This window comes from Nerophis ophidion, linkage group LG15, assembly GCF_033978795.1.
Source record: "Nerophis ophidion isolate RoL-2023_Sa linkage group LG15, RoL_Noph_v1.0, whole genome shotgun sequence".
Lineage (NCBI taxonomy): Eukaryota > Metazoa > Chordata > Actinopteri > Syngnathiformes > Syngnathidae > Nerophis > Nerophis ophidion.
The window spans coordinates 9,139,574-9,161,824 of record NC_084625.1 but is presented as its reverse complement, the minus strand read 5'-3'; the positions used below and the strand labels follow the sequence as shown (position 1 = coordinate 9,161,824).

General features: G+C 40.5%; 1 protein-coding gene across 1 annotated transcript in view; it reads right to left on the bottom strand.

Moving 5' to 3' along the window:
• LOC133569904 (dynein axonemal heavy chain 5-like) overlaps window positions 1-22,251 on the bottom strand; it is an 88,218-nt gene that overhangs the window by 26,927 nt on the left and 39,040 nt on the right. The window contains exons 49-77 of the mRNA XM_061922492.1: window positions 21,957-22,014; window positions 21,755-21,886; window positions 21,476-21,693; window positions 21,282-21,416; window positions 20,921-21,187; window positions 20,712-20,846; window positions 20,533-20,640; window positions 20,299-20,466; window positions 16,783-16,989; window positions 16,600-16,692; window positions 16,302-16,538; window positions 16,165-16,230; window positions 12,593-12,733; window positions 12,380-12,511; window positions 12,200-12,310; window positions 11,984-12,138; window positions 9,438-9,559; window positions 9,133-9,362; window positions 8,910-9,068; window positions 8,696-8,852; window positions 4,941-5,086; window positions 4,736-4,870; window positions 4,563-4,664; window positions 4,366-4,479; window positions 1,343-1,510; window positions 1,136-1,240; window positions 941-1,054; window positions 688-864; window positions 423-617 (exon numbers count right to left, since the gene is read on the bottom strand). Of these exons, the coding sequence (XP_061778476.1) occupies window positions 423-617; window positions 688-864; window positions 941-1,054; window positions 1,136-1,240; window positions 1,343-1,510; window positions 4,366-4,479; window positions 4,563-4,664; window positions 4,736-4,870; window positions 4,941-5,086; window positions 8,696-8,852; window positions 8,910-9,068; window positions 9,133-9,362; window positions 9,438-9,559; window positions 11,984-12,138; window positions 12,200-12,310; window positions 12,380-12,511; window positions 12,593-12,733; window positions 16,165-16,230; window positions 16,302-16,538; window positions 16,600-16,692; window positions 16,783-16,989; window positions 20,299-20,466; window positions 20,533-20,640; window positions 20,712-20,846; window positions 20,921-21,187; window positions 21,282-21,416; window positions 21,476-21,693; window positions 21,755-21,886; window positions 21,957-22,014 (4,287 nt within the window). The remainder of the gene's footprint in view (window positions 1-422; window positions 618-687; window positions 865-940; window positions 1,055-1,135; window positions 1,241-1,342; window positions 1,511-4,365; window positions 4,480-4,562; window positions 4,665-4,735; window positions 4,871-4,940; window positions 5,087-8,695; window positions 8,853-8,909; window positions 9,069-9,132; window positions 9,363-9,437; window positions 9,560-11,983; window positions 12,139-12,199; window positions 12,311-12,379; window positions 12,512-12,592; window positions 12,734-16,164; window positions 16,231-16,301; window positions 16,539-16,599; window positions 16,693-16,782; window positions 16,990-20,298; window positions 20,467-20,532; window positions 20,641-20,711; window positions 20,847-20,920; window positions 21,188-21,281; window positions 21,417-21,475; window positions 21,694-21,754; window positions 21,887-21,956; window positions 22,015-22,251) is intronic.

Below are 22,251 nucleotides of genomic sequence, written 5' to 3'. Positions count from 1 at the left end.
TTTAGACCATATGATTTGCGTGAGCCTTGTTGCCTTTCCATTAAGAACAATAAATTAGTTTTTAGTATAAGTTTGCTGGTTTCAAGAAATGTAATGCCGAGTGCATATCATTATGTCAAGATAATGGCACTAGCATTTACCTCACTTAACAATATTTTTCAACATATGGAGCAAAAAGGTCTCTTTTTTTCTACTAAGAAAAGTGCACTCGTTATTAGTGAGAATATACTTATTTTAAGGTATTTTTGGATTCATTGAAGTTAGCTAATTTGACTTGTTTTGGAAAGTCTTGACAAGCCAAATTTTCTTGTTCAATTGGCAGATAATTTTGCTTAGTTCAAGTAAAATACCCCTAATTTTTGAAATTTATTTTCTTGTTTTTGAACACTGACTTTTTGCAGTGCAGCACCCTGCATCTTTACCTGCAGGTTCTGCTCTCGCTCTCGGTTCTGAATCCATGCTTTCCCTTGACCCTGGGGGTCAATCAGCAGCGGGTATCGGGCCGCCTTGGTCACCACGATACCATTCTGGGTGGACAGGTCATCGCTGGGCAGCCCTTGAAGGTTCCATTCGCTGACTGTGGCGTTGTCCACCAGGAGACCAATCACATTCACATCCTGGGGGTGGAATAAGATGTCAACCAATATGATGTTACCTGAGGGGGCGGAGCAAGAGCTGTGGTCTTACTGGGCTGAAGGGGATGAGCTTGTCCTCCAATTCCTTTTTCCACATCTCCAACAGAATGCTGCGGTACTCCTGGTTGAAGGGTCCCGCGTAGGACAGGAAGCCAGAGGCCAAAAGGACGTCCCCGACCAGCCGTTTGATCTGTGTCTGAAAACCGCCGCTGCTGGCAGTCCAGCGTACCTGAAAAGCAGGAAGATGGAGGGAGAGGTCCTTGACATGAAGAAGCACAGGTAAACAGGAACAATTGAAAGCTGACTTTTTCTCCTCCAAGGCCGTCAATAAGCGCCGTTGCGTTGGTCATTTTACGACGGCACGCAGAGGCATCGTCCTCCAAGTGCTGCTTCTCCATCATGGCGGCATCATAGAGTGCCTTTAGTCCAGTTCAATCAACAAGGTTGTGTCATTTCTAGATCATGAAAGAACAACGAAAGGAGGGAAGTCACGTGGTCACCTGCACAGCATCCAGCTGCTGCTGTTTCGCATCCAGTTGCTCCTGAGCTTGCGCTAACTCAGCCTGAGCCACCAGCAGCCGAGACTCCTGCAGCGCCAGGTTGGCCTGTTAGCATGGACACACAAACACAACGTTACATAAGCGCTTCCTGTAACTTCATTAAAGGCTTCGTCCAGGCAAGTGCTGGACGTCTTGGAGGAAGTTTACCTTCAGAGGAAGGACTTCCTTGTTGATGGAGAAAAAGTCGACCATGGCCTGTGTCCACGAACATAGTCCAGCCACGTTGCCACAGATCCTCTTGGCTGACTCCAGGTTGTAGTCGTCCATTTCCAGGTAAGGCGCCATCAGCTCTACTACTTCCTCTGTGATGGAGTCCTGCGTAAAGACAGTCAGATAACTGTTAAAGTAGCAGTAGAGTGGAAAAACAAGTTACCTCTATATTAAAGCTATTGGTATATATAAAAATATATATAGTAGATATGATCAAAATAGTATCAATCTCACAGAGATTTTCAAGCCATTTTAACAAATTAATGAGGCAGCCAGTTGCGTGATCTGTGACGTAGCGTTAGGAACCATGGATCCCTTCCCCATTAACAACAGTGCAAATTAAGCAGACTTCGTGAGAGCCAACAACGATTATTATGTTAGACCCACTCGACGACCATTGCATCCGGTCTCCCGTAGAGGTGGGTGGGGTGGGTGGATGTCACCCACATCTGCGGTCCTCTCCAAGGTTTCTTATAGCCATTCACATTGACATCCCACTGGGTTTTGAGTTTTTCCTTGCCCTTATGTGGGCTCTGAACCGAGGATGTCGTTGTGGCTTGTGCAGCCCTTTGAGACACTTGTGATTTAGGGCTAAATAAATAAACATTGATTGATTGACATTGAACGATTACTTTGAGAAAAATTATGTTACAAAACCTTATATTTTTGAGCCCGAACAAAAAGAGGATGAGGAATAAGTTTTTCGAAGCCGGGTACACTGCAAAAACTGAAATCTAAGTAAGATTAAATATTTCAAATAAGGGTGATATTTGCTTATTTTCTGTCTGATAAGATAATTCTTCTAACTAAGCAGATTTTATGTTAGAGTGTTTTACTTGTTTTAAGAGTTTTGGTCCTAAATGATCTCAGTAAGATATTACAACTTGTAGCTGAGGTTTTATGACCTATATTGAGTAAAACATGCTTGAAACTATTTTTGTCCGAATGTCCAAAACACACCCAGCAATCGTGCACAGGAAGGCGGGGAAGAAGAGAGGAAAAGGTGGCCAAAATGGTCAAAAATCCCAATTTTGTCCAAAATACCTCCCCGGGTTTCAGTCCCACGAGTCCCGCCGCTGGCCGCACTTTTCTCACTTTTCTCATGCCTTCCCGTGGGACTTTGCTGGGCGCGTTTTGGACATTATGGGCATCCTGGCCGGCCGCGGCGGGACTTGTGGGACTCGAACTTGGGTAGGTATTATGAACATTTTTGGGACTTTTTTTAGACCAGTTGATCTGCCGTTTCTTTTCTTTTTCTCCTATGTCCCACTCTCTCTTGTGGAGGGGGTCCGGTCCGATCCGGTGGCCATGTACTGCTTGCCTGTGTATCGGCTGAGGACATCTCTGCGATGCTGATCCGCCTCTGCTTGGGATGTTTTCCTGCTGGCTCCGCTGTGAACGTGACTCTCGCGACTGTGTGGATCCAATATGGATTGAACTTTCACAGTATCATGTTAGACCCGCTCGACATCCATTGCTTTCCTCCTCTCCAAGGTTCTCATAGTCATCATTGTCACCGACGTCCCACTGGGTGTGAGTTTTCCTTGCCCTTATGTGGGCCTACTGAGGATGTCGTAGTGGTTTGTGTTGTGGTTTATGCAGCCCTTTGAGACACTAGTGATTTAGGGCTATATAAGTAAACATTGATTGATTGATTGAATGACTTTTGCCAACTTTTCCAACTTTTCTCATATTAAATCAGATGATGGCCAAATGGACTTTTGCGGTTTTATTTTCGATGAAACAATAGGAAATACGTACTCATAGTAGTACAGTTGTTACTAGTGAGAATATACTTATTTTAAGGAATTTTTGAGTTAATTGAGGTTAGCTCATTTTACTTGTTTTGGAAAGTCTTGACAAGCCAAATTTTCTTGTTCTATTGGCAGATAATTTTGCTTAGTTTAAATAAAATACCCCAAATTTTTGTATTTTTTTTTCTTGTTTTTGAACACTGACTTTTTGCAGTGTACTTAATAGATTCTTCTTTATTGTAACACTGTAACTAAATTGCTTGGTGCTAAACATACAAACTACCAATAATAAACTATGATAAAACTAACACTTACTGCAATATTTCCACTCTCGCTGGGATGCTGACCGGTTGGGACGCTCTCGTAATTCCATTTGGATGAAGACTCAATCGTAATACAAGTGTGGAATAAAAGTTGCCGCAACTATGTCTTTTAGTGCCTTTTTCCCTATCTTGAGGAATGTTGAAGTTGAACAGATTAATGATAAGTCGGTCTACTACCAGATGAGTAATACATAAATTATAATGTAAAATGTACTTTTAGCAAGTTTGAGACGAAAACAGGAGCAGCCGCCGGCTTACAGTGTGTCAAATATAGATAGCATTTGCTCACAGCTATCAATGCGCCGCGAAAATAGACCATTTGCGTTTGGGGCAATATCACTCATATTTTGTTCATTTTCAGGTCAGGAAAATGTAAATGGAATATTGGTGGCAGTTTCTGCATGTTTTTGGGGGGGTGTAATGGGCGCAATAGAGGATTTTCAATCTTTTGACTCACTTGTTAGCTGTTTATTTATGATTTGGGAATGCATATTAAAGCCAAGCATATGTGTTCTTGTCTTACATAAGGATTGTGAATGATAAACAGCACATCTCTTTCCAATTTTTACATATTTCCAGTTTGACTGATCTGATAATATGGCCAGAGTGCAGAAGCGTTACTAAAATGACGTAGAATCTACGGAAATTGCCGAAGATATTCGGAGCTGAATATTCCAAATGGCTGACTAAATTTGTGGCATTTTGTGATATTTACACAGTATTTTCAAAGATTTGTGGTTTGTGAATACAATTGGATATGGATTAATGGATACAATGAAAAAATCAACAATCTAACATATACTCATTTTTCCACTCTACTGGTACTTTAAGTTATTATTAATGTAGTACTCGAAGAAACTCCAGCTGTAATGGTGTGTGGGACCTTGCTGAAGTTGAGCAGCATGCTGAGGAAGGAAGAGTTTTGCATCAGCTTCATGGCCTCGGTCCAGGAAGGGCGAGGGCAAGGACGTTCCGAGTCAGCCATGACCGTGTCCACCTGAACTCGAGAGACATCAAGACATAAAAATCAAGCCTTCAGTTTGAGTGCAGCTTGGAGGTCAAAGTGTGAATGCCAGCCACCTTCCTCTGGAAGAGTAGTAGCACGGCATCCATGATCCTCATGATGAGATGAGGCGGCTTTTGAAGTTTCCTCACTGTGGCGATGTCGGCCGGTTTGATGGTCTGTGGACACAACAAGAGAAGTAGAAGCTTCCGAGGCATGGAAATGTGTATACAAGTCTCGAGGGTCACACCTGCAGCGCTGCCTCAGCTGCCTCCATCGCCGGTTTGGCCGCTTCCAGTTTGGACTCGGCCGCACTTTTATCCGCTTCAATCTCATCGACGATAAGCTGAGCTTTGTCCTTTACCTTCTGTACCTGCTGCTTGACCTGTAACACAGGAGCTTCCACTGACAATCAAATCCAATATGAGATTGAGGATGATTTTGCAATGTCAAACCTTCTCAGCAGCCTGAGCTTTGACAGTGACCTCCTGCAGCACCTCATCTGCCTTCTGGGAGGCGACAGCGAGCTCCTGCTCCTTCACTTGCAGTTGTGCAGAGAGCTGAGACACCGACTGCTCCGCTTCCATCAGCTTGCTCAGACCTGCAACAACAACAACAAAAAAACGTTCAATTTGCTATAAACCACACTGCAAAAACTGAAATCTTTGTAAGATTAAATATCTCATAAAAAGGGTGATACTTGCTTATTATCTGTCTGATAAGATAATTCTTCTCACTAAGCAGATTTTATGTTAGAGTGTTTTACTTGTTTTAAGGGTTTTGGTCCTAAATGATCTCAGTAAGATATTACAGTTTGTAGCTGAGATTTTATGACCTTTGAGTAAAACATGCCTGGAACTAGAATATCAACTGATCCAAAACTGTGTCATTAACACTCACAAGTATAAAACTACTTTTTTAAAGTACCGTAATAATTTCTGACTTCAAGCATAAAAAAAAATTGTGATGCCGATCGCATATATGAAGATAGTGGCACTAGCATTTGCTCAATTTAAGAATATTTTTCAACATATTGAGCAAAAGGGACTCTTTTTTTTCTACCAAGAAAAGTGCACGTATCATTAGCGAGAATATACTTATTTTAAGGTATTTTGGGTTCATTGAGGTTAGCTAATTTTACTTGTTTTGGAAAGTCTTGACAAGCCACATTTTCTTGTTCTATTAGCAGATAATTTTGCTTAGTTCAAGTAAAATACCTCAAATTTTAGTATTTGTTTTCTTGTTTTTAAACACTGACTTTTTGCAGTGTGTGAGGCACTGATGGATATATTCACTGTAACATGCGTCCCTCCAAGGGCAGCCATGATTGCATGTGGCCCTCAATGTAAGCGAGTTTGATTCCCCTGCTTTTAGACCAGAGCTAGGCAAATATTTTGAATCGAGGTTCCACATTGAGAGAAAAAATGTGTCTGCAAAAAACACTGCAAATACTGAAATCTAAGTAAGATTAAATATCTCACAAAAGGGTGATACTTGCTTATTATCTGTCTGATAAGATAATTCTTCTCATTAAGCAGATTTTATGTTAGAGTGTTTTACTTGTTTTAAGGGTTTTGGTCCTAAATGATCTCAGTAAGATAATACAGCTTGTAGCTGAGATTTTATGACCCATATTGAGTAAAACATGCTTGAAACTAGAATATCAACTGATGCAAAACTGTGTCATTAACACTCAAAAGTATAAAACTACTTTTTTAAAGTACCGTAATAATTTCTGACTTCAAGCATGAAAAAAAAAAAATCGTGATGCCGAACGCGTATCATTATATGAAGATAATGGCACTAGCATTTGCTTAATTTAAGAATATTTTTCAACATATTGAGCAAAAGGGACTCTTTTTTTTCTACCAAGAAAAGTGCACTTATTATTAGTGAGAATATACTTATTTTAAGGTATTTTGGGTTCATTGAGGTTAGCTAATTTTACTTGTTTTGGAAAGTCTTGACAAGCCAAATTTTCTTGTTCTATTAGCAGATAATTTTGCTTAGTTCAAGTAAAATACCTCAAATTTTAGTATTTGTTTTCTTGTTTTTAAACACTGACTTTTTGCAGTGTGTGAGGCACTGATGGATATATTCACTGTAACATGCGTCCCTCCAAGGGCAGCCATGATTGCATGTGGCCCTCAATGTAAGCGAATTTGATTCCCCTGCTTTTAGACCAGAGCTAGGCAAATATTTTGAATCGAGGTTCCACATTGAGAGAAAAAATGTGTCTGCAAAAAACACTGCAAATACTGAAATCTAAGTAAGATTAAATATCTCATAAAAGGGTGATACTTGCTTATTATCTGTCTGATAAGATAATTCTTCTCATTAAGCAGATTTTATGTAAGAGTGTTTTACTTGTTTTTAGGGTTTTGGTCCTAAATGATCTCAGTAAGATAATACAGCTTGTAGCTGAGATTTTATGACCCATATTGAGTAAAACATGCTTGAAACTAGAATATCAACTGATCCAAAACTGTGTCATTAACACTCACAAGTATAAAACTACTTTTTTAAAGTACCGTAATCATTTCTGACTTCAAGCATAAAAAAAAATTGTGATGCCGATCGCATATCATTATGTCAAGATAGTGGCACTAGCATTTGCTTAATTTAAGAATATTTTTTAACATATTGAGCAAAAGGGACTCTTTTTTCTACCAAGAAAAGTGCACTTATTATTAGTGAGAATATACTTATTTTAAGGTATTTTGGGTTCATTGAGGTTAGCTAATTTTACTTGTTTTGGAAAGTCTTGACAAGCCAAATGTTCTTGTTCTATATTGGCAGATAATTTTGCTTAGTTCAAGTAAAATACCCCAAATTTTAGTTTTTTTTTTCTTGTTTTTGAACACTGACTTTTTGCAGTGTGTGAGGCACTGATGGATATATTCACTGTAACATGCGTCCCTCTAGGGCAGCCATAATTGCAATGTGGCCCTCAATGTAAGCGAGTTTGATACCCCTGCTTTTAGACCAAAGCTGGGCAAATATTTTGACTCGGGGGGCCACATTGAGAGAAAAAATGTGCCTGCAAAAAACACTGCAAATACTGGAAACTAAGTAAGATTAAATATCTCAAATACGGGTGATATTTGCTTTTTTTTCTGTCTGATAAGATAATTCTTCTCACTAAGCAGATTTTATGTTGAGTGTTTTACTTGTTTTAAGGGTTTTGCTCCTAAATGATCTCGGTAAGATTTAACAGCTTGTAGCTTAGATTTTATTACCTTTTTTGAGTAAAACATGCTTGAAACTAGAATTTTAACAAATGCAAAACTGTGTCATTAACACTCACAAGTATAAAACTACTTTTTTAAAAGTACCTGTGACAGCTTGACCACTGCAACCATATGTCACACCCCGCCTCAGGTGAAGGTAATGTAAACTTTGCAAACCGGACTTCAAATCAAGGACGGCAAGGCACGCAGTTGGCAACAGTTTACAAACATTTATTGAAAAACCCCAAAAGTGTCAAGATTACCAAGTGACACAAAAGAATGGTCCAGCTTCTGTCATATTGCCCATCCATCTGTCCCAGCTTCGGTCATGGCACCTGCTCTTGCACCCAATCCTGAACCTGAGGTCAAACCTAACACTGAGCCTATCATGATGCCAGCTTGTGTTAATGGCCATCCAGTGCAAGCACTGCTGGACACAGGTAGCTTCATGACACTGCCGAATCATTCTTTTGTGTCACTTGGTAATCTTGACACTTTTTGGGATTTTCAATAAATGTTTGTAAACTGTTGCCAACTGCGTGCCTTTCCATCCTTGATTTGAAGTCCGGTTTGCAAAAATTACATTACCTTCACCCGAGGCGGGGTCTGACAGTACCGTAATAATTTTCTGGAAAAAAAAATCATGATGCCGAGCGCATATCATTATGTCAAGGTAATGGCACTGGCATTTGCTTAATTTAAGAATATTATTCAACATATTGAGCAAAAGGTGTCATTTTGTTTTTTCTACCAAAAAAAGTGCAATTGTTATTAGTGAGAATATACTTATTGGGTTCATTAAAGTTAGCTAATTTTATTTGTTTTGGAAAGTTTTGACAAGCCGAATTTTCTTGTTCTATTGGCAAATAATTTTGCTTAGTTCAAGTAAAATACCCCAAATTGTGGTATTTTTTTTCTTGTTTTTGAACACTGACTTTTTGCAGTGCAGGTAGAGGTAGAAACTTAGGTTGCCAGTCTACCTGTCTTCATGCGCTCGGCCAGTGTGCCGACGTGATCCATCTTCTCAGTGTAGACCAACTTGTAGCCGCTGATGAAGGACAAGTAGGATTTGGGCGTCACAAACGTCTGGCGGCGGTAACGCTCAAAGTATTCCACGCATTTCTCCGCCACAGTGTCCTGAAGAGACAAATCATGTGATCCGATGCTGTTTACTTAAAATTTACTTCTGAGTACCTGAAACGTTCCCATGGTAACCACCACACTGTGCTTCACTTCTTCAGAGCAGCAGAGATCCTGGTACTGAGACAGGAAGTGATGCGATACAGCCACCAGGGCGTCCCGAGGCCAGCGCTGGAACCAGTCCACGGTGCAGCCCGATATCAGGCCTGGGAACTGAGCAGGTCAAAGCTCAGCAGCGTGCAACCACATTAGTGATATATTCCACACAATGACTCACCTTCAGAGCTCTAGTCCGAAACTTTTCCCCCACCGGCGAGAAGCAGAGGACGACGTGAAGGTTGCTGCGCACGCGAGACAGGAAAAATTCATAGAGGTTTTCCGGGGTCGGTGGTCGGCGCAGCTGCTGTCGCTTCATGATGGGAATGAGGGCCTGGGTGATGTCATCCAGCTCATCCCGTGCAAACAGGTTAGAGACTTCGCCACTGGCCAGGACGTTGTTCATGTACTCTGAGGAGGACAGGAAGTGTCTCATAAGGAAGTCGCTGTCAAAAAGTGAACTAACTGTGTTTCCAGGTTCTGTACCCAGGAAGGCTTCATCCTTAATGTCATTGTCGGTGAAGAGAAAAGTGACTCCCTTTCCCTGCTGGCCAGCGAGCCGGTAGAGGACCTTCAGATCTTCCAACAGGTTGGTGCTGCCGTATGACCTGCATGTCGCACGCACACAGGGCATACAGTGGAACCTCAATTTAGGAACCCTTATATTTGCGAACTTTTAGATCACGGCGAATATGCCTCTGTGTGCGGACCATGTCTCTGTAGGAACGCTTCATTCATTCACTTTGTGTCCCGCTGGCAGCCATTTTGTGCTCGCTTGTATTGAAGAGATTGAGGAAGCCGCCTTCACACCACAGCAAGTTTTTATTTGAGATGAGAACTGACTTTTTTTGGAAAAAGATGCCAAGCGGACTTATTTCACAGCGGAGAGGTCTCCCTCTCGTTCAGCGGCGCCTCTTCCAAGAACCAAACACACGGCGCCTCCCCACCTCCCCTTCCTCTTTCTGCTTGTTAATTTACTGTAAGTGGATTTTACTTTTTAAAATGTTTTTATTGTAGTAAAATGGTTGTTAAAGATAAGGATGTTTGTGAATTCTGATCGTTTGTGAGGGCACCAGAGGGACTTTTGTATGTTTGCGCATGTTGATAGAACAGCGCATACAGCACAGTTCAGACTGATGTTGTTGGCTTGTTCATAATGGGTCGTACTTTTTTTTTTTATAGCGCTTTTCTACCTTCAAGGTACTCAAAGCGCTTTGACACTACTTCCACATCTACCCATTCACACACTGATGGAGGGAGCTGCCATGCAAGGCGCTAACAAGGGTGAAGTGTCTTGCTCAAAGAGAAAGTTGATTCATCACCATCCATCCATCCATTTTTCTGCCGCTTATTCCCTTTGGGGTCGCGGGGGGCGCTGGTGCCTATCTCAGCTACAATCGGGCGGAAGGTGGTGTACATCATGGACAAGTCAACACCTCATCGCAGTTGATTCATCACCTCCACTGAGAAAACTAAAATCTAAGTAAGATTAAATACCACAATTAAGGGTGATATTTGCTTATTTTCTATCTGATAAGATAATTCTTCTCACTAAGCAGATTTTATGTTAGAGTGTTTTACTTATTTTAAGGGTTTTGGTCCTAAATTATCTCAGTAAGATATTACAGCTTGTAGCTGAGATTTTATGACCTACATTGAGTAAAACATGCTTGAAACTAGATTATTAACTGATGCAAAGCTGTGTCATCAACACTCACAAGTATAAAACTACTTCTTTAAAGTAATAATTTCTTATTTTAAGCATTAAATAAATAAAAAATCATGACTTTGACAAGTGTGTCTCATAACTAAAACAGATGACAGCCAAATGGACTTTGCTGTCTTATTTTCAATGAAACAATAGAAAAGATGTACTCTTATTGTAGTACAGTTGGCACAGTACAGCAAACTGACAGTTAATATTCAAACATTTAACATTTGACATTTCGAACAATTTTGAACAGAAATAGTTCATGCACATTCAGATAAATTCTTCAAAATTACAATAAAAAAAAAAATTGGCCGGGGGCCGAGTGGTGTGTATATATATATATATATATATATATATATATATATATATATATATATATATATACACATACATATATGTATATATATATACATATATAATCTATATATACATATATATATATATACATATACATATATACATGTGTGTATATATATATATACATACATACATACATACAGACACATATATATATATATATATATATATATATATATATATATATATATATATATATATATATATATATATATATATATATATATAGTGTATATATTCATTTTCTACCGCTTGTCCCTTTTTCAAAAGGGACAAGCGTTTTTAGACAATATGAATAGCATATTACCCGAGAGTAACAAGCGGTTGTCTTGTTGCCTTTCCATTAAGAACAATAAACTAGTTTTTAGTATAAGTTTGCAGGTTTCAAGAAATGTAATGCCGAGGGCATATCATTAAATATTCTTAAATATTCATTTAAGAATATTTTTCAACATATTGAGAAAAAAGGTCTGGTATTTGTTTTTTCTATCAAGAAAAGTGCACTTTTTAGTGAGAAATACTTATTTTAAGGTATTTGGGGATTCATTGAGGTCAGCAAATTTGACTTGTTTTGGAAAGTCTGGACAAGTAACATTTTCTTGTTCTATTGGCAGACAATTGTGCTTATTTCAAGTAAACTACCCTTAATTTTTGTTTTGTTTTTCTTGTTTTTGAACACTGACTCTTTGCAGTGTAGTTATGTTTGTCTGATGTACCGTACTGAATAGCACTTAACATTGTGTTCAAAGTGTACATACCTTAACGAAAATATGTACTTTTGTCAAGGCTGGAACCCATTATACATATTTCCATTGTTTCTTGTGGAGAAATCTGCCTCACTATACAAACTTTTTGATTTACGAACCACGTTGAAGACTAATTAAATTCAGAAATCAAGGTTCCACTGTAGTAGCAATTCTCTCAACAAGTTTCAGTAACACCTGACCGTCACTTGATTAGTTACCTCGTCAGTGTGATCTGGAAGGTTTGGTAGCCGGCGATGAATGATGCCAGTCTCGTGAGGCTTTGCTTGCCTGAACCGCCGACACCTACCAAAAGGGCATTCCCCTGCGGCGTCCGTAGGATGCGTGAGATGCGCATCAGGTGGGTCATTGCGTCCTAAGGGAGAGACAGCACATCAACACGGCCGCCAACGACATAGCTATGACAACAGGGTAACCTTGAAGAAGACAAGGTCCATAGCTCCGCCCCTCATGGCCTCATTGTACTGCTGCTGAAAGACGCACAGGCGCTCTGCCAGTGCATCCAGCGACAAGGTTGGCTCATACACCTGTCAATGAAAGCCACAATTTTGATCAATCAAGAGAAATCCCAGTGTCTTGACCTAAGGTGAGCACACCTTTGGAGCTTCCAGGATGGAATCCTCCGGCTCATCCCCTGTTGCTTCTGGAGCATCTCGCAAGAAGTCCACAAAGCTGCTGTCCCAATGAATGTGCTCAGTTAAATCTTTCCCATGGTCCTCTACTGTAATCTGATGAAGTGTGGACATAGAAAGCCATAAAAAAAAAAAATCAAAAATCATGACCGGAATATCAAATGCGGGTATACACACCTTCACCAGGAGGTCGCTGAAGGTCTGTGTGTCGCTGCAGTCGGTGAAGCGGTCGGCGAGCACTCGGTTACATTCGTGATGAAACAGGGCTGCCAGGATCTCAACGCTCTGACAAACATCTGACGTGATGGCAAGAATGCCCTGAAAAACAACAACACACAAGAACGCTTCATGCTGCTCTTTGTTTGTTTCTCTCTGAGTGGCCCAGCGTTGGCATTAGAGATCAACGGATTATCCACGTGGATATTTGGCATTTTTACCTAAACCGGTATTTTAGATTTTTTTTACTTACACTACAGTATTTACACTACAACGTGACTAAATCAACAGATACAATACATCAGTGGTTCTCAAATGGGGGTACGCCTACCCCTGGGGGTACTTGAAGGTATGCCAAGGAGTACATGACATTTTTCAAAAATATTCTAAAAATAGCAACAATTCAAAAATCCTTTAGTGAAGTGAATTATATTTATATAGCGCTTTTTCTCTAGTGACTCAAAGCGCTTTACATAGTGAAACCCAATATCTAAATTACATTCAAAGCAGTGTGGGTGCCACTAGAAGCAGGTGGGTAAAGTGTCTTGCCCAAGGACACAACGGCAGTGACTAGGTTGGCAGAAGCGGGAATCGAACCTGCAACCCTCAAGTTGCTGGCACGGCCGCTCTACCAACCGAGCTAAACCAGGTATGTACACTTGTCCATCCATCCATTTTCTACCGCTTATTCCTTTTTGGGGTTGCGGGGGGCGCTGGCGCCTATCTCAGCTACAATCGGGCGGAAGGCGGAGTACACCCTGGACAAGTCGCCACCTCATCACAGGGCCAACACAGATAGACAGACAACATTCACACTCACATTCACACACTAGGGCCAATTTAGTGTTGCCAATCAACCTATCCCCAGGTGCATGTCTTTGGAAGTGGGAGGAAGCCGGAGTACCCGGAGGGAACCCACACATTCATGGGGAGAACATGCAAACTCCACACAGAAAGATCCCGAGCCTGGGATTGAACCCAGGACTGCAGGACCTTCATATTGTGAGGCAGATGCACTAACCACTCTTCCACCGTGAAGCCCAAAAAAAAAATTAAAAAAAAAAAATCCTTTATGAATATATTTTTTGAATAATAGTTCAACAAAATATGAATGTAAATTCATAAACTGTGAAAAAAATACAACAATGCAATATTCAGTGTTGACAGCTAGATTTTTTGTGGACATGTTCCATAAAGATTTCTTTTTTTGTGAAGAAATGTTTGGAGCTAAGTTCATGAATCCGGATGGATCTCTATTACAATCCCCAAAGAAGGCACTTTAAGTTGATGATTACTTCTATGTGTAGAAATATTTATTTATAATTGAATCACTTGTTTATTTTTCAACAAGTTTTTAGTTATTTTTATTTCTTTTTTTCCAAATAGTTCAAGAAAGACTACTACAAATGAGCAATATTTTGCACTGTTATACAATTTAACAAATCAGAAACTGTTGACATAGTGCTGTATTTTACTTCTTTATCTCTTTTTTTTCAACCAAAAATGCTTTGCTCTGATTAAGGGGGTACTTAAATTCCAAAAAAATTCACAGGGGGTACATCACTGAAAAAAGGTTGAGAACCACTGCAATACATATATGAAAGCAGTATAGTAAAAAATAATTACTGAAGTAGATAACCACTCTTCAAGCCCTTTTGCCCAGCATATGAAAACTTTCCTTTTTGCTGGAGCCCGATTTTTTAAAAATTATAATAATTTAGGAAAACAAAAATACTGTCATTGTCATTAATTTTCCCAAAATATGTTTTGATATTTGACAAGGAATTTATTTCAGTTCTTTTCCCGGTTGCACAGCTACGTTTACTTCGTTCCTTTGTCTCCTTGCAGAGCTGGTCGTCTGCCGTACGTCTCCTCTGCTTACAAAACGTCCAATTTTCCCTGCAAATCCAGTTTTTTTCCTTCCTTCCTGGCATCTCCCTGGTCCTAATTTGTGTGTTTTTGCCACTGCAGCGATCGAATTGCTTGACAAGCCTCCCTCTGTGACAGTTTGAGCATGGCGGGTTTCATGATCCGTGATTCAATCAATTAACAACGTGACAGTGATAGATGTACATCAGGACGTCAGAAAATATTTATCTGCAAAACAAATCACCATTTTGTATAATCCTGACAAATAGGGGACTTAAGTAAGGAAGATCAGGCAGCAGCTCACACATTCTCTTACTTTGTGTAACACCCAGGAAGAAGTGATGTCAGCCAGCTTGAAAAATGTCTCACTTACCTGTATAAGATACAGGAAAGAACACGGAATTGTTTTTCTTTAAATGTCGGCAATATGTCAGCGTTCCTCACGAATAAACCTTCCATCCATCCATCCATTTACTACCACTTATTCCCTTCGGGGTCGCAGGGGGCTCTTGAGCCAATCTCAGCTACAATTGGGTGGTAGTACACCCTGGACAAGTCGCCACCTCATCGCAGGGCCAACACAGATAGACAGACAACATTCACACACTAGGGACCATTTAGTGTTGCCAATCAACCTATCCCCAGGTGCATGTTTTTGGAGGTGGGAGGAAGCCGGAGTACCCGGAGGGAACCCACGCAGTCACGGAGAGAACATGCAAACTCCACACAGAAAGATCCCGAGCGCAGGATCGAACCCATGACCTTCGTATTGGGAGGCAGACGCACTAACTCCTGTAGCACCGTACTGATTATGCATTATTCCAAAAACTGCTATGAAATTGTGTGAAATTGAGTACATGGCGAGTTGTGATGTAGAGAAAACCTGTATTTTCACCACTTTTCGAGATTTCCCATATCGTGAAATGGAAATGTTGATGCTCCTCTGACCCGCAGAATTAGACAGACAGAGTTTGTACAATTCCCTGAACGTCAGTGCCACATAAAACCCATCCGTTTTCTACCGCTTGTCCCTTTTAGGGTCGCGGGGGGTGCTGGAGCCTATCCCAGCTGCATTCGGGCGGAAGGCGGGGTAAAATGGTAAATGGTCAAATGGGCTATACTTATATAGCGCTTTTCTACCTTCTAGGTACTCAAAGCGCTTTGACACTATTTCCACATTCACAAACTGATGGCGGGAGCTGCGATGCAAGGCCCTAACCACGACCTATCAGGAACAAGGGTGGAGTGTCTTGCTCAAGGATACAACGGACGTGACGAGGTTGGTAGAAAGTAGGGATTGAACCAGGAATCCTCGGGTTGCTGGCACAGCCACTCTCCCAACTGAGCCACAACGTCCTCACGTGGTAAACTACTTAAAGCCTTGTCTAACTGACATTTACTATTCATGTTTAGCTAACTCCATCCATCCATTTTCTACCGCTTATTCCCTTTTGGGGACGCGGGGGGCGCTGGTGCCTATCTCAGCTACAATCGGGCAGAAGGCGGAGTACACCCTGGACAAGTCGCCACCTCATCGCAGATGTTTAGCTAACTTTTACTGCAAATGAATATAGGCTCCAAATATCGGTTATCTGCCTCCTTGATTACTAATATTTGGTATCGGCCCTGAAAAAACTATATCGTTTGGTTGCTAGTTGGTTCACCTGCCAGATTCTGCTCAAGTCCCTCAGGTTGAAGATGTAGTGGAACTTGGCAGGAGATGGCAACATCTGCACAAACATCACCATATTAGCAGCTTCCGAGAATAAAAGTATTAAGTGGAGAGCAGACAAGTCCTGACCTTGGCCTTCACTGCCTGCCACACCCGCCTGCTGGTGGGCACAAGGGCGGCGGCAAGGTCGCACACAGGGGCTGAGAATCCCCTTTCCGGGCAGAAGTAGCCCTGAGCCATGGTGCCGAACACCCTGTCGATGGACGAGTTGGAGGGCAGCGTGCAGTTGAAGATGGAGAAGTGACGCTTCAGGCGCTGCGGGACGTCGTTACGGCCGCCTCCGGGGTGGATCATGGCCGCCACCAGCTGGGACCGAAGAATAGATTACAGTTCTAAAAAGTTTGTAAAAGTACCTGCCCGGGTATACCTGAACATCAACCACAGTAAGGAACTCTCCTGGGCGATCCAAACTATAGAAACCTCCCTGCTCCATCAGCTGACGCACTATCTCATTGGTTATCTGGGTAGGACAGGAGGCAAGGACAAGGCTTCAAGTACAGAAGGAACTGATAATAGATTATTATTTTTCTGTGAAACAATCAGAGTAGACCTGGTCTCCCCACTCGTTGATGATGGGCATGTTGATGTCGTCAATGAAGACGGTCATCAGGCGCCCGGCAGGTGGCCCGTAAATGGCACCCATTCGCTTATCGATGTAGCTCTCGATGGTCCTCTGGAACATGTTGGGAGACGTGGCCGACGAGAAGTTCAGTGTTTTGGTGAGGTGGATCTCTTGGTCGAGCTTGTTGGTGTATCCCTGCAGGGGGAGCCAGACAGAGGTTCCTGCAGTTAGTCCTTCTCAAATAGTAGGTGCGATGTCAAGGGGGGACGCGTTTGACCACGGGGAACAGGCTTTATCCGTATCATGCAGTGTCATGCTTCAAACCCTGCTTCAAAAAGCTGTGCACTACAAAACATGCTCGTTGTAAGCATTAATCTTGACTTCCTTATTTTGATCAAATAAAACAACACAAATAGTTTTAAATGCTTTTACTTTGCAGGTTAAAGTGTTTTATATATTGAGCATCTGTGTTAATGTTGCTGATCAATTTGAATTGACTATTATTTATTGAGTTCACAAAATTGTATTTTTCAGTATGAAATGGTGAATAAGTAGTTTAAATAAGGATTTTTTGTTTTGTTTGGCAGGTTCCTCCCACTTCCAAATACATGCACCTGGGGATAGGTTGATTGGCAACACTAAATTGGCCCTAGTGTGTGAATGTGAGTGTGAATGTTGTCTGTCTGTGTTGGCCCTGCGATGAGGTGGCGACTTGTCCAGGGTGTACCCCGCCTTCCGCCCGATTATAGCTGAGATAGGCGCCAGCGCCCCCCGCGACCCCGAAAGGGAATAAGCGGTAGAAAATGGATGGAGGTTATAGTGTTTTATATATTGAGCATCTGTGTTAATGTTGCTGATCAATTTGAATTTACTATTATTTATTGAGTTTATAAAAATTTACTTTTCAGTATCAAATGGTGAAAAAGTAGTTTTAAATAAGGATGTTTTGCCATGAATTGATTAACGTGGACCCCGACTTAAACAAGTTGAAAAACTTATTGGGGTGTTACCATTTAGTGGTCATTTGTACGGAGAATGTACTGTACTGTGCAATCTACTAATAAAAGTATCAATCAATCAATCAATTGTTTTGCAGGTTAAAGTGTTTTATATATTGAGCATATGTGTTAATGTTGCTGATCAATTTGAATTGACTATTATTTATTGAGTTCACAAAATTGTATTTTTCAGTATCAAATGGTGAACAAGTAGTTTAAATAAGGATTTTTTTGTTTTGTTTTGCAGGTTAAAGTGTTTTATATATTGAGCATCTGTGTTAATGTTGCTGATCAATTTGAATTTACTATTATTTCTTAAGTTTATAAAACTTTACTTTTCAGTATCAAATGGTGAAAAAGTAGTTTTAAATAAGGATGTTTTGTTTTGCAGGTTAAAGTGTTTTATATATTGAGCATCTGTGTTAATGTTGCTGATCAATTTGAATTGACTATTATTTATTGAGTTCACAAAATTGTATTTTTCAGTATCAAATGGTGAACAAGTAGTTTAAATAAGGATTTTTTTGTTTTGTTTTGCAGGTTAAAGTGTTTTATATATTGAGCATCTGTGTTAATGTTGCTGATCAATTTGAATTTACTATTATTTCTTAAGTTTATAAAACTTTACTTTTCAGTATCAAATGGTGAAAAAGTAGTTTTAAATAAGGATGTTTTGTTTTGCAGGTTAAAGTGTTTTATATATTGAGCATCTGTGTTAATGTTGCTGATCAATTTATATTTACTATTATTTATTGAGTTCACAAAATTTAATTTTTCAGTATCAAATGGTGAATAAGTAGTTTAAATAAGGATTTTTTGTTTTGTTTTGCAGGTTAAAGTGTTTTATATATTGAGCATCTGTGTTAATGTTGCTGATCAATTTGAATTTACTATTATTTCTTGAGTTTATAAAACTTTACTTTTTCAGTATCAAATGGTCAAAAAGTAGTTTTAATAAGGATTTTTTTTTATTCCAGGCAAATTGATGTACTTACAGTATATATTTTCTGATACAGACTAAAAATAATATAAAAAAGCATACGTGAGAACGGATACAAAGCAGCGTCGTGTGTCGTTTGTTGGGGTTAATGTATGAAATAAGTTGGATGAAAAACTTGACATTTAAAATGATTTTGAATAAATCAATTATACAAAAATATATCTTGAGAAGGGATACTAAGAATGCAAAATTTTTATGATGGTGCTTTTTCATTTTTTTGTGATAAACGGGGAAAAAAAAACATGTAAAACTGCGTCATAAGACATTGACAGTTGTAAATACACTGGAATAGGTGTACTGAGCTTTAGATTCTGCCTATTCCATTTCAAACTACTAATGTCCTCTCTTTATTTGTCCATCTATCCATTTTTTACCGCTTGTCCCTCAAATGTTTAAATGCCTGAATAAACTAAACCTGTAAAACACGGTCCTGTTAATAAAATTATTATTTGTTGTAAGTTGATCTTTTATTTTTTACTTTTTGTTTTCTTTAATGTTAATAAGGATACAATGCTATGCAGAGGTCTACTTATAACAATTTTATAGACAAATGATACTATTTATAGTAACGGCGGAGAGTGGGGGGGGGTGCTAAATGTTTTCTTCTTACTCTTTAATTTTCTTGAAGAATTTTTTTAATTTTCCTGAAAGAATCAATAAAGTACTATCTATCTAGTAGAGGTGTGGGAAAAAAATCGATTCGAATACGAATCGCAATTCTCACGTTGTGCGATTCAGAATCGATTCTCTCTTTTTTTTTTTTTTCAATCGATTTTTTTTTTTTATCAATCCAACAAAACAATACAGAGCAATACCATAACAATGCAATCCAATTCCAAAACCAAAGCTGACCCAGCAACACTCAGAACTGCAATAAACAGAGCAATTGAGGAGACACAAACACGACACAGAACAAACCAAAAGTAGAGAAACAAAAATGAATATTATCCACAACAGTATCAATATTAGTTATAATATCAGCATAGCAGTGATTGAAAATCCCTCATTGACATTATCATTAGACATTTATAAAAAAAAAAAAAAAAAGAACAATAGTGTCACAGTGGCTTACACTTGCATCACATCTCATAAGCTTGACAACACACTGTGTCCAATGTTTTCACAAAGATAAAATAAGTCGCATTTTTGGTTTGTTTAATAGTTAAAACAAATTTACATTATTGCAATCAGTTGAAAAACATTATCCTTTACAATTATAAAAGCTTTTTTTAAAAATCTACTACTCTGCTAGCATGTCAGCAGACTGGGGTAGATCCTGCTGAAATCCTATGTATTGAATGAATACAGAATCGTTTTAAATCGGAAAAATATCGTTTTTGAATCGAAAAAAATCGAATCGCGACCCCAAGAATCGATATTGAATCTAATCGTGAGACACCCAAAGATTCGCAGCCCTACTATCCATCTATCAAGTGGGGGCGTAACAGAAATAATTGAGAATCACGGCTGTGAGGAAACACTGAGTGCTAAAGCTAATACACTCACTTTAATCACGACTGTCTTGGCTGTGCCTTGCTCTCCGATCAGCAGGACTGCCTTCTGCTGCTTCATGATTGTTTGCATCAGGAAGTCTGTCCTCACATTGTCCACATTCGGGACCAGAATGGAAGAGTAGTTTGGAACGTGGTCTTTGGGGTAGATGTACTCTGGGACCTGGATGATTGGGAAAATGCTGTTACTTGCTTAGCGTTACTTTTAGAAGTGTATCCATGTGCAGACCTTGTTGGACCAGTGCTCCCACTGTCCCTGCTCGACCACAGTGAACTCAAAGATGGTCTGCTCGTCCTGAGTGTGCGGAAGGTCCAGACCCCAGCTGTGGTTCTTCATCTAGGTTCAGTTTGTTTTGTAAGATGGCTGACTGAGGCCATCGACCGTTCCTTAAATGTAACCGCACAAACCTTCAGGAAGTCTTCCATCTTGGCCCTGTCATCCAGCTCCAGCAGCGCTCCCAGAGACCACATGACGGCAAACACAAACAGTCGACCCACGTTGCCATGGCAACTCTGTTTTTCTTCTGCGGTGGGGAGCAGACCCTGAACACCACATGGCAAAAAAAAAAAACATACTACGTTGGGTTTCATTTTCGCGTCGTGCAATCGCGTCTCACCTGAAGAAGGTCGATGGTCTGCCTGATGTACATGCACTCCAGCACTGCCATCTTTGGACTCACAGCAGTGGACACAAAGTCCAACAGCTCCTGGTAGCAGATGTCGAAGCAAACTTTGAGGGCGTTGGCTTGCTCTTCCGGTACCTTCTGCAACCAAGCCTGCAAGATGGGCCTCCAGCTCAGCACCGACGAGCTCATGAACACCATCCCGTTGCGGGACACAGTAGCTGGCGAGGCGTTGTCAATGTTGTGTGGCTCAAAGACGATCTTGAGGCCCAAAAACATGACGACTCATTATCTATATCGAGAGCCTTTACTTCCTGTCTCACAGGAAGCGGCAAGCACTACGCTGTGTGTCCACCTTGCAGCAAGGCGCCATGGGGATTCGATCCCCGTTAGCCAGCGTTAGAGTTTTGTTGTCATCAAGAACAGAGTTGAGGTTCTCAATCCAGATGGCGTCCACTGGACCATCCAGCACGATCCAAACGTGTTCTCCCTGACACACGTGCAGATGTTACATACCTTCAACACAGTTACTTCTGAGCTTCATTTCACCTTTTTGGCCTTCAGAGTTTTGCGCCACAAAGTGGAAAAGACGCCGTCCGTCCAGTCATTGGTGGTGACGTCCAGCGTGCCGAACATCTGCGCGGCTGTGATGGCTTTGGGGTTCATCCTCATCTCTCGGTGTGGTGCGCCGCAGTCCGACATGGCATTCATCAAAGTGTGGATGCAGGTGGTCTTCCCGGCGCCGCTCGGACCTAATGCCATCATTCCTGCGAGAGAACATCGATGAACAACGCTCGGCATTGCAATGTTCGAACTTCAACAAGCTACCGTGTCGGACACGTTGTGTCTCGTAAAGCTGAACTAGCTTGAGGACCCACGGAGGATGGGGGATCAGGCCGTTCAGCTGAGCTTGTTTATGGATGGATGACTCTAGGTCGGGATAGCCAGCTTTATCGAGAACTAGTGAGGAAGACACGTGGAACGTGGGTCAGGTAAGTCTAATCAGAAACATGTTCATGGTGTGACGTACCGATACCAGGGAAGAGATCGTTAATCAGACTTGTGAAGAGAGGCTCGTCCTCATCCACCTACAGAACCAAATCTGGTTACAGAATTTGTGCACAATCGCATTAATGAAGGAGCTCACAGCTAGGGCTGGACGATTATGGCAAAAATAATATTTCCGATTATTTTGATTGCTATTGAAATCACAATTAATTACACGATTATTCATTAATTTGAAAACATGAGTATTTATCGTACCACCAAAATCAAATTTAAAGATCGATATAAAAAACCTGGATGTAAATTAGTAACGAATAAAC